This window comes from Eutrigla gurnardus, assembly GCF_963514095.1.
Source record: "Eutrigla gurnardus genome assembly, chromosome: 4".
Taxonomy (NCBI): domain Eukaryota; kingdom Metazoa; phylum Chordata; class Actinopteri; order Perciformes; family Triglidae; genus Eutrigla; species Eutrigla gurnardus.
This window is the reverse complement of record NC_139918.1, coordinates 31,603,579-31,615,947: the sequence shown is the minus strand read 5'-3', so window position 1 is coordinate 31,615,947 and position 12,369 is coordinate 31,603,579. Positions and strand designations below refer to the sequence as shown.

The 12,369-nt window shown below is 42.0% G+C and overlaps 2 protein-coding genes across 3 annotated transcripts; both read right to left on the bottom strand.

The window, feature by feature from the left end:
* Positions 1 to 118: 118 nt before the first annotated feature.
* On the bottom strand, positions 119 to 5,169 carry map2k2b (mitogen-activated protein kinase kinase 2b). Of its 2 annotated transcripts, XM_084007435.1 has the most exons (12): positions 4,206 to 5,169; positions 3,904 to 4,114; positions 3,631 to 3,777; positions 3,280 to 3,357; positions 2,885 to 2,936; positions 2,496 to 2,620; positions 2,084 to 2,297; positions 1,662 to 1,714; positions 1,475 to 1,536; positions 1,307 to 1,352; positions 973 to 1,090; positions 119 to 892 (listed from the first exon to the last, which is right to left on the bottom strand). In XM_084007435.1, the coding sequence occupies exons 1-11, from the start codon at positions 4,292 to 4,294 to the stop codon at positions 980 to 982; spliced, it is 1,188 nt and encodes a 395-aa protein (XP_083863561.1). In that variant the 5' UTR covers positions 4,295 to 5,169; the 3' UTR covers positions 119 to 892; positions 973 to 979. The 2 variants fall into 2 exon arrangements, with proteins under 2 accessions (XP_083863561.1, XP_083863560.1); XM_084007434.1 differs by having other exon boundaries at positions 119 to 1,090; positions 4,206 to 5,168.
* Positions 5,170 to 5,812: 643 nt separating this feature from the next.
* On the bottom strand, positions 5,813 to 12,098 carry LOC311012250 (organic cation/carnitine transporter 2-like). Its single transcript, XM_084007631.1, has 10 exons — positions 11,761 to 12,098; positions 11,530 to 11,633; positions 9,953 to 10,104; positions 9,520 to 9,691; positions 8,990 to 9,131; positions 8,771 to 8,865; positions 7,861 to 8,075; positions 7,560 to 7,742; positions 6,761 to 6,896; positions 5,813 to 6,530 (listed from the first exon to the last, which is right to left on the bottom strand). Exons 1-10 carry the CDS (start codon positions 12,079 to 12,081, stop codon positions 6,473 to 6,475), a joined length of 1,578 nt encoding a protein of 525 aa, XP_083863757.1. The 5' UTR covers positions 12,082 to 12,098; the 3' UTR covers positions 5,813 to 6,472.
* Positions 12,099 to 12,369: the final 271 nt, after the last annotated feature.

The window sequence follows — 12,369 nt, the reverse complement described above, 5'->3', positions numbered from 1 at the left end:
CCACCAAGGATATTTTGATATTTCTGTTTGGTAGCATATTTTTGATTGTACCAGAGGTCATCAGAGCATTGCACCCGAGTGCTTCCCCCTTCTGGTGAAATGAGTGTAAAACAGTATCTTACAATACATACCATTTATTGACAATTCAAACTTTATAAAGACAAAGCTTTCAATTATTTTACCATAAAATACATGTATATCGTTACTTAAAGGAGGAAGTACACAAATAGAACAGAAAGGAGTGAAATGCCCTGATCCTGCCGCAACACAGGATGCACTTCAATGGCAAATCTATGGCCCGTTTACATTACAGCGAATACAAAGAAATAACCGTTTGTTGCCGCTGAGACTGCTCAGTGAGTTGCGATTCAGCTTCCTTGTGAGATAAAGGCAGTGTTGTTACAGCAGATACCGTCCAGAGATTAATCCCCAGTATTTTCAAAGGCAATCTCTGCCCCAGTGTAGCTAATCTGAAGCTAATGGTAACACAACAAGCTGAGGATGCTGCTTTTAGTTAACAACCCAGATATAAAGCAGAGGGTACATTTAAGGTTGGAACATGAGGGCCATGCTAAAATATTTTAAACATTATGGTGCACCTCAAGACATCTCAAAATTTGTAGAAATCACCAAAAGCAAACACATCCATGAATCAATCTTCTCTTGCTAACACAGACGCACATGAGGTCGTAACCAGACCTGTTAAAAACGTATTCTTCCATTTCTAAATGTGTTTGCATAACACATATCAAAACACAGTCAAATATGTATCCGTCTCTACACATGTACAGATGCATATCCATGATTGTAATAACTGGGATTGACACACTTGTGCTGTAGATATAATATTTCAGTAGAGATCATTTGATGGACGGAGACTTCAGAGGTTCACCTGAGGGAAGATGTGGCAAATGGTGTGTACGCAGGCGTATGTTTTTATGCAGCAACTTATCCATGTTATCATGTACGTACTGTGTGTTCAGTCTGCAATGCGTGTGGGAGTGCCAGGTTGGTTCAGCCCCATGATTTTGCAAAGCCAGCCAGCAAAGTCTACCTCCTCCACCTCAGCCCGCTTGATAAACATATGATTCTGCAACAAAACAAACAATCAATCGAAGTAGATATAGGACATTAAAAACTCAAACATTGTTTTCCATTGGTGATTCTGACTGAGTGTGTATGAATATAATCCTTGCCTTCACAAAATGAGTTTAACCCAAGTTTGTGATCTAGACCGTGAACCTTTCACATATTGCATATGTTGAAAGAGAAAAGTGGGAGCATAAATTCAGCTGAGGACACTCACCGTCAACATTTTCAAGTCAGCCCTGTCTGCTGGATTTTTGATGAGACTGAAAAGGACAGGAGAGAGGGATCATTCCGACAGAACATTTTTCATCCATGACTTAAAAAGAAATAAAGATGATTATGTTTAAGGACAAATTAACGTTTTCAGGCTATCGTGGTGTCTCACCACTTTGTCACAAAGTCCTGGAAATCAGGGGTGAAGATGCCATGTGGTAGTTTGGGAGGGGGCTGAAATACAGAAGAAGGTTGAATGATCATGTCACCTTCCTGATTATGCAAGTTTGATGAAAAATAATTTATGCAACCAGAGGGGAATATTTAGTTGTTCTTTGGACAACTTCTTATACTCTTACCTCATTTACGATGTAGTCCAGTAGTTCAAAGATGGCCATTGCAGGACCATGACCTGGAAAAAGAGCCAGGAAACTGTTTTACATTCAATATTTCAAGGAAAACTTATGTAAAAACACACTTCATTTTCTCAGCCTAAACTGCACATTAGAGCTGCATCAAAATCCTGACTACCATACTGATTGAGGACGCGGAAGATGCATCTAATTTTGCCATAAATTAGACTCTAAAGACAGCTATATTGTTTCCTATCAAGGAGGAACTAATAAACCAAAACAGAAAAATTAATCCAAACACTAAACTCTCCCTTCTGTAATCACAGACTTGCCAGGTTGGTAAATCGTGCAATTTACTTCATGCCTTAATGCAAATTTACCTTGCAGTGTAAAAATAGACATTTTACAAAATTGTGTGTGTAGCTCACCGCTGACAGGTCTACCCGGTGGTCTAGGTCTGGGTGAAGTGCTGAGTGTCCCTCCTTCACTAGCACCCAAGATGGGACGTCCAAATATGCTCTCCAGTTCTTTAGCATCTGGAGGAGGGATGGGGAAGCGTCCAATTGACAGCTCCACAAGGGACAGTCCCATACTCCACACATCTGACTGCACGGAATAGTGAGTTCCCTGCAATCTCTCAGGCTAAAACAGCAAAAACACACAAAAAAAGAAACAACAAACATTATGTGCACAAATATAAAGAACCGTTACTCACTGAACAAGCATTAATTAATCTGAAATAAAATGCTCGACATTTTTCTATTTTTTTATGACATTTAAGTAGAGGAACCAAACGGAGTTGAGTTTTTCAAGGCACATTTCAGACCAGGACCAACATACCGACATGTAGGATCTTGTCCCAACAAACGAATTGGCCATCGAGTCTATGAGCTGCCCGCTTACACCGAAGTCACACAACTTGATCTCCCCACGTGAGTTCACCAGTATGTTTGAAGGTTTCACATCTGAATCAAAAGAGAAAAAACAACAACACTGGACCACTATAACAGAATTCAGTGAAAGGTCTACATTGCTGTGATTTGATAGACTGGAAAGGGGAGTGTTTTCAAACATGGCCTGCTAAGGTAAGGACTTAGACCTGGTACATGGGCACCTACTCTACCAAGTAAGCTATCTGGGTGCCCCATAAATACATGTTTAAAAAAAATAATACAATGCATTATGATTTACAGGTGTAATACAAGAATCAGTTATCAACCCTTATGTACCTCTATGCATGATTTGATGTTTTTCTCTTAGGTAGGCAAGGCCTCTCAGAACCTGTTTGGAAAAGGGGAGACATTTCAAGAGTCAGGAATGGTTAATGGACTTAGGGTAGAAACAAGCCTAAAACCAATCAAAGCCCATGGTTTGTGGGTTAGAATATTACGGTCATGACTTACTTTGAGCTCAATACAGTAAACTGAAAGAATGTGATGAGACTACGATAGTTTTTTAAAGCCTTGATGAAATCGTTTCATCTAAATAGATCAATTTAAACTACCCATTGTCTAATTAATGCCAGTGATGTAATATGCCCCCCGCAACCCTGAATACAGGATAAAGTGGTAGACGATGGATGGATAATGTAGTGTCACACTATAGAAGATAGCCCTACACTTACAGCAATGCTGACTTTGCCAAGAATCTCTTCAGGGATCCTCTTTGCTTCTTTTAGTACCTGGTCCAGAGATCCACCATCCTGCACAAGAAAGCGAAACAACAAAGAAGACAACAGGTGGGAATACAGATCGCCCTTCAAGTGTTGTTTCCTTGATTCAATGTCAAAATACTTGAGATAAGCAAAAAGGAAACTAGGATCCCAAATCAGGTAAAGATGTTGTGTACCTGACCTTCGATATAGACATACGAGATAAAATAATGTAATATCACTTGGGGATTAATGATCAATACAGAAATACCCTCAATAACGTAACCGTCCACCCTTGTCAGTTAGTCCCTCCAGTCCTCTCACCATGTGTTCCATACAGATGCTGATCTCTCCGTCGCTGTAAAACGCTCCATAGAAGCCCACAATGTAGGGAGAGTTGCACTCATGCAGCACCTGAAGCTCTCGGATGATCTGGTTTCTGATAGCAGGTTTAATTTCGAGATGAATCAGCTGAACAGAAAAGAGAATTTTTAACGGTGAATGCGTTTTATGGTCTTACTGGCTGGTACAGAATTGATGCTTCACCATCAGGTTCTGTATGCCCTTTATGTACAGCAACAGAAACGTGTAGCTCACCTTTCTGGCCATGATTATCCCGGAGGATTTGTGGCATTCCTTGTTGACAACTCCTCCATTGCCTGCACCCAGTTCACAGACACGCTGGAAGTCATCCACTCGTAACTCGCCCACCTTGGCCTTCTGGGTAAGGAAGGCTTCCAACCTTTTCTTCTGTTGTTCATCAAGGTCCAACTCTTCCAATATCCTTTTTAGCGCCTCTAAATTGGCCCTGATAACAAGGACACGGAACAGCAATGAAACACATCTCAGCGTCTGACATGTTTAGTTGATGCTGTATATTTAGGTGAAGGATAACTTACTCAGATGCAACATCAGTGTTGGTGGAGGCGGATAACCCATCACCAGCAGGAGCAATGTTTAGGGGCATTGGCCTCTTTTTGGGAGCCATGCTGACTTGTGGATAAACTACGGAGGTATGCTTACAACTATCTTAACCGTCTCGGACTGGGAAATGGCCGATAAAGTACAGTTATTTGTGGTCAAGATAAACTTCCCGTACAAGCTTAAAGTGCTTAAATAGCAAACAGGTATTCTCTAGTAGACCTGGACTAAATATCGACTATACGTTTCCTGTCAGTGAGTGAGGACAACCTGCTTAAATTCACAATACTACGACCAACACTGCAAATTAGTTACTTTTTAAAGAGGCTATACGGCTAACGCTAGCTAGTTGGCTAACCTTAAGTTAACGTTAGCTAGATTATAGTTTTAAATGGTGGGGCGCTACGGTACTTACATTGGTTAGCACGACAACTAGCATTGTGGTCACCGCTGTAACGTGAAACGTGTACATCAATCTACGCACAACGAGCTACAACATAACGGCAGGTGAAGTACTGAAACCCAGAGCCACCGCTTGCAGCCATTCACGGTAAGTTAACTTGCTTCACCTGCTAGCTAGTTAGCTGCTGCGTGATAGCGCCTCATTTAACGCCAGCTGCGAGCCAGCGACGCTTTTACTTTACAAACGGCGCCGTGTCCCCGCCCAGCTGTCTAAATTAGAAACACCAGGCTAATGGGGGGTCTCCGGTATCTATCCGCGAGTCCCCTCTTTTCGCTAGCGGGTTCTGAGACACCGGTCCCGAGTGTAAGCAGCAGAGACGGGGGCGCGGCGCAGGACACGGGCCCGGCAGGATCCGCACACTCGGTGAATTTGTGTGTTTTTCTATAATGGCGAAGGCATGACTCGGCCTACTCTGGTCCACCGTACTCTGCCTCAGACTGCTTTACCATTATATTTATATTATTTACCCGAAACCCAATGGTTTTTAATGAGAGAATAGATCTCACTCATCATGCCTAAACCTGACCAATCCAACGAACGATGGCAATGAGTAATAGCCAATCAGGGGCCGTGTTGGGCGGGTTCCTCGCGAGCCCAGGAAAAACACATCTGTTGCCCTTCTGTAGTCGATCTCGCGATATTTCAGACAACACGTACACGGGATTAACAAGGATAACCTATTGAATATTTGCTGTTGGGCCTTTATTGGCCCCGCCCCCACCGACTGCTCTCCTGCATTGTGAATAATGAGTAATGAACAGTCTCCAGGTTTCATGTTGTAGTACTTTTATTAAACAATTCACTTTTAGCACAACAAATGCATTATATTGAATTAAAAAAAAACCCATTACATTACAACCACATTTCGACATATGATTATATATATCCATCCATCCATCGTCTACCGCTTATTCTGTATTCAGGGTCGCGGGGAAACAGCCCTGCATTTCTTTGGACTGTGGGAGGGAGCCGGAGAACCTGGAGAGAACCCACGCTTACACGGGGAGAACATGCAAACTCCACGGAAGGAACCCGAACTCGACCCGATAATGCTACCCACTACGCTACCGTGCAGCCCATATATGTATATATGTATGTATGTGTGTATATATATATATATACATGTATACATATAACAAAAATCTATATTTTTTTACTTTGGGGAGCCCCATGTAAGTTTCCTGCTTAATACATTAATGTATAAACACAAATGTTTTCAAGATAACATAACTAATGTACAAGTATTATTCTGTACTATATATGAAAATAGAAGAAGCTCAGAGGTTCTCTCTAATAAACAACATTAATGTTGACCCAACCATCATAAAACACAAAACTGCTTTGTGTGTGTGATCAACATGTGATCCTTCCACTCTTGCTGTGTAATTTTCATTCAGCAGAGGGCGCTCTTGTTCACTTCTTTACAGCCTTCAGAGTTGTATCTGACTGGCTGTAGCATGGGTGTGAGAGTGAACTGGACACAGAGCGAGGGTCTGTTCGTTCCTATGAAAGTTGATCAAACATACTCATGTAAATGGTACATGGCCTCATTTATATAGCGCTTTTCTCCAAAGCGCTTTACAGGAATGACTGACATTCACCCATTCACACACACATTCATACACTGACGGCGGAGTCAACCACGCAGGGCGACAGCCAGCTCGTCAGGAGCAATTGGGGTGAGGTGTCTTGCTCAGGGACACCAGGCACTCAGCTAAACCCCTCCCCCCCCCCATGTTCCATGATCGTGTGGCAGCTTGTGGAACAAGTCACATTTTCTTTTTACGCCTTGCACTCTTCCTCAGGGCTTGGCTGAAGCAATTCCATTTTTGAGCAGCAGCTTTAAGATACAAAGAAACAGAGACAGATGGAAGAGAAAGAGAACCTTTAGAATGCACATGATTACAAACCAAGAGATAAACCGGCATTCAGTTTGCTCTAAATGTTTGCTTTGCGTGTACATATTTCTTGTTTGACATCATCACCATCTGCAACACTGAAATGCAGCTGCAGTCATGCTCTTGCATGCACTAATAGCGCTAATAAAATTATGCAACAGCCTCAACATACCCTCTGATGGGTTTGGCCTCGCTGATGAGGTCAGGAAGCTTGCTGTTCCTGGTGTCTGGCAGCAACATGGTGGCAGCAGCAGCCAAAATGCTGATTGTGCCAAAAACAATGTATGGCAGGATCTTGCTGTATATTCCTGCAAACAGAATAAAAGGCAGTTGAATAGGCCGTTTTCACAGAAGATGTCTTGACATGTAACACTCTCCTTGTCTGGGACACTTGAGCATTGCAGTAATACCTGTTTTACTTCTGTGCCAAGCCAATGTGTCAGCTGTGACAGACAGGAACCTAACTTAACCCTGTGGGGGGGGGCTGGAGCCGATCCCAGCTGTCATTGGGCGAAGGCAGGGTACACCCTGGACAGGTAACCAGTCTATCACAGGGCCGACATGTAGAGACAAACAACCATTCACGCTCACATTCACACCTACGGGACATTTAGAGTCATCAGTTAACCTATCTTTTGTGAATATTGTGAACAAAATCCTAAAAATCTGTTCTGAAACTTAAAGGCAGCAGTGGCAACGTGGGGTCTAACATAATCACATATTTTATATAAAACAATTATACGCATATATAGTGTCTCAGTTATTAAAAACTAGGACTTGGCAACAAAGAGATTTAGGTCAAATTAAGTTTTGAATTTTAGATTGGCATGTGGAGTTTAAAAGTCTCTAAACCGTGTGAATAAGGAATACTAAATTGCTGGAGTAGTAGTAGTGAAGTAAAGTATGATAAGTGTGACATTCTACTGGACAAATACAGCTACAACGAGAGAAAGACCCAAGACAACACTTGCCTATGTAGATCATGAAAGGAGAGATGATGCTGCCTACGCGTGCAGCCGTGGAGGCGATCCCTAAGCCCATGTTCCTGACCACAGTGGGGATCAGCTCGGTGAAAAACACATAGATCAGGCTGTACGCAGCAGACACGCCGACCTTTCCCACCAAGACCAACACCTGGATCATGACATGCATGTCTGCAAAAAACAACCAATGAGATTGTAAGGCAATGCACATTTTACACAAGCATAGTGTATTTTCTAGCACTGTCAGGGTTGCCTGATTCAGTCAATATTGCATTTGGAGTAAACAGACCTTCAGGAACCAGCTTGATGATCAGAAGCATGACGCCACAAAACATCAGCGTGGAGAATAGGAGTGTGGGTCGCGGCACACGTTTAGCCAGCGCCCAAGTGGTCACATACACCACAATGTCAATGACTGCTGAAATTAAGCAATTGAGGTAGGCGTCTCCGTTCATTGTGCTGGTATTGAGAGAGAGACCATAGAAGACCATGCTGGTGGACATCCTGCAGGAAAAATCAAGGCTGGATGAAGATGGAAGGCTTTGTGTTTAAACAATATATTTAACATATCTAAGCTGCTTTGAAGGTGTAATGTAATAATAATAACTTTATTAATATAGCACCTTTAAAGGGCTTTTGACAGAGTAAAACCAGGCACATACGGGTCCATACATATATACAGAAAGGATAGGTTGGTAAGATGCGGTAAAAAGACAATCAAATATAAACAAATAAATAAAAAAGATTCAAAGTTAGAAATGAAAAAGTAAAAAAAACAGAGGCTTTAAGGCCCTATAGCTCAAGCTGACAACAAGTCATTTAGAATAAGTTACAGTTTAAACCTGCTTTGATAATTAAAGGGAACATTTAAATTGGAACATGACTTTAAACCGGCTGTCATTTTCATTATAGATAATAACCAAATCTAGGTTATTAATATTTTCCGGTACAGTTAATAACCACAGATGTAAAATCAGTCTATTTCTGTTTTGCGTTTTTAGCATCAAACTTTTGAATGCAAGATTTGACAAATGTGACCTTATTTTATATTAATATAGTCAGAATTTATAAGGATTTCCGTCATCATCATACATCATAACGGCAACTGTGAAAATGACAGAAGGGAATTACTTTGCACAGAATAAAGTGTATGCACAATCATAGCAGGGAAAGTAACGGACAGTGAAAAGAAGTGTTACCATATAAAAATGCTCAGAATTGTAATATTCCTTATGTTAGGGGTGCGTATCAGGTCCAGATACGTGTATGCCTGCTCCTCTTCACCTTTACTGTGCTGAATTAGACATGTATGAAAAGAAACAAAACCGTTACACTGCATACAGTGCAATGTAATGCTTGCCAACAGTACCACCAGATCATAATTTGAGCTCCCACCACACGAGGAGTAAAAATAATACCGTTAGCTCCAGGCACTCGTCAGTCCTGAATATGACCTCAGGAGTCGGGACTCTGTTCCTTTTGGCTGCAATGCGTATGACAAGCTCAGCCTCCTCCACCCGACCTTTCTGCAAAAGCCAGCGGGGAGACTCAGGAATCAACCTGGACAGAGACCGTGGGACAGGAGTTCATTAATATTTGCTATTTAAAATAATTAAATGTTTCAGAAAGTGCATTTGCATTTAGTTTGGCTAAAGTATTTTCATGTCTTGCAAAATGCTGTCATAGTCTATATCTCTAGAGAAAGTTTGATTTATCAAATCAGATTATTTGATCAGTAATTTTCTGTTTGACCTGGGTGAGTCTGTTTTTGTTTGCCCTTAATTTATGCTTTTTTTTAGTATAATCAAATAAAGTGAGACAACATTCACTCTCATTGGGACCACTCAGTTATATATTATGGGACGCTTCACAATTTAAATCAATTTAAATTGTAGTGCTGACAGGACATACCACTGAACACTGACCAGCCGACTTGCAACAGACTTACCACCATGCTGGAATAAATAGGAAACCAGGGATGGCAGTAGCAACCAGCAGCATCCTCCAGCCTCGTATGAAGTAGGCAAAGAGAGGCAACAAGGCGTATCCAACACCAAAGCCTGTACAGTGTCCCAGTAGAGAGCAGGTCACCCTGGCTTGTTGGCTCAGCATCTCAGACCCTGACCAAGAAGAGGATCAGCAGCATGGCATCAATACGTGAAAGTTAAGTATATGATATTAACTGAACAGAAAGAAATTGTGAAAATTGTCTGCGGCCTTACTGAGTTCATTGCCTCTTTCAACCAGAGGACAAAGCAATGCCCTTGTTCAGCTTTCCTCAGAGGAAAACTCTACACAAGTAAGCTGCACTTTGTCACAGGACGACATTGGAGAAGAGACATGGAAGCTTTGGATACAGGTCGTAGTGCATGTGCTCTCACCCAGTATGAGTGACACGATGTAATTGGCGATGCCGAGTCCTCTCAGACCGTTGAGGACACAGTACATGACCCAGTTGAAGGAACTGGCCTGGATCAAGGGAATGACTGTTAATAAGGCCATGGTGAAAAAGAAGACCGGCTTCCGTCCAAGCCTGTAAGACAATGCAGAGACACATGAAATATACACAACATGTGCAATCTGTGTGTGAATACCTTCACAGCAAGTCTTTGACTTTTACTAATATGATTAGCTCTTCTTTGCTTCCTCTCAGTCCCTCAGTTTGATTGTTGCTGCTAGCACAACAGTTCACAACAATTAAAAATGTACTTTCATAACTGCAGCTAAAATTAATTCAATGACTTTGATGAACGATTGAAGTCTTTTTTCAAGCAACAATGATTGATAAGATAAAACATGCACACATTACAGTGTGTTCAATCAGTGGATGGAGAAAATAATCCCTGATGCTACATTTATATAGAAAGCAATCTTCTTCAATGGGGACGAGTCTTATTTTCTTGCAGGCTCTACCAGTTCATATAAGAACCGCCAAGGTCAAAGAAACATTAAAGACGGAAGTAAGAGGCGGCATGTTTGATTCATTTGCAAATGACTGATAGTTGTACAGCTGCCAGAATTTGGAAACCTGTTTTACATTTGCTCAGGTCGTCACTATGTCTCACCTGTCTGTAAGACAAACAGTTTAAAAAAATATATTTTATCCCCTCTGCTATTCGTCTCTTAAATTCTTTATAATGATTTCATTCTTTTTACTATGTGCCTATTATTGGTCAAACATGTGCAACCTATGTATTTGTTTACTTTGGTCAGCTGATCCTTGATGACACTGTATTCCTTGGCATTCTATTCTATTTATTTACTTTAGTAACTCATGTATTTATTGTGTGTACTGTGTTTTTGTACTGTGCCAGTATGCAAGCTGCTGAAATCAATTGCCCCTGGTGGGATTAATAAAGTTGTCTGAGTCTGAGTACATTCCAGTGTAACATCGTTAAGTGCAATTTACTTTATAATGAGTTGTATCCTCAGTGAGCTTAAATTAGAATGAATTAAATTCATAGTTAGTTAGTGTCCATTTAAAGTGATGGTTCATGTGATGTGTTTTACGTCACAGTTTTAGTTGCCTTAATTACTCCCAATTATTATGATTAGATATAAAAAGGGAAATGTAATTTAAACAGCAACAATGGCAACTGTTACAGAACATGAATGTTTAGAGGCTATGCAAAACTTTCATCTGCTGATATTTTGTTTCCACCCTATGTGGTGCTAAGACAAACACAGGATCCTTCAGGTCCTTCAGGCTTCTTTTGGGCTTCTGACAGCCTTTTACTTATTTTATGAACATCAAATCAGGATCGTGCTATCTGTTGAGGAATCTCTATTTTAAACACATTAATCCATTCCAACATACATTTTCCAAAAGACGGATGAGCTATGACTTCCTGCAGTCATCCTGAAATTCACATTTCTGTATGTCCGATTGATCTAGTTATTTTTTTAAACTTGACATATTATTATAATTATCAATAACACTACACATACAATGACATACCGGTCTGAGAGTTGACCACTGCTAAATGACCCAATCAAGACTCCTACAAAGAACATGGAGGTGGAAAAAGGGACCTTCCATGCGTTGTCGCACACCAGATCCCACTGCAGTGAACAAGGGAGGAGACAAGAAGCCGGTTATAGAAAGACAAGTTCAACTAAGACGATCTGAAGTTACGAACAGCTCCGACTTCATGAGCGAACTTTACAACACCGACTTCCATCGTGCTACCTCGGTGACGATGGTGGAGGAGTATCTCTCGGTGCTGAACACCCATCCTTCCACACAGCGCTCCGCGCCGCTGCCGCTCGCGTTGACCCGGAAACAGCTGTCCGCTCCGCCGCCGCTGCTCTCCACATCTGTGCGCGTGGAGTTGCTCGACGCGTTGCAGCGGTGCTCCGGCGTGTCCGCGACGAAGACCGTGAGCATGGTCGTCCAGCCGCACACGGCCGCGCTCGCGCTCACCACGGCGATGACGAGGTTTTGGAAGATGCCATAGACGCCCAGAAAAGAGGTGATTTCATCGAAGTCCCTCGTCTTCGTGTCCGACATGGCTGCAAGTCGCCCGCCTTGGCTGCAAGTCGCCCGCCTTGGCGGCTGCAGGCCAAGCGGCTGATGGCGAAGTCAAACACGCCAAAGCGGCAGCCAAGCAGCCGACAGGAAGGAGCCCTGTTGACGAATGTTCAGCTCATGCTGTCTTAAGAAGGTTGCGCAAATTATTATTCTATTATTATAATCACCACCTCGTGTTCCTGCACGTCACCTGCAGTTAAGACAGAGTGCTCATTTACATTTAAACACAGGAAGAAGAAGAAAACTCACTGAGAGACGTTGACTTTG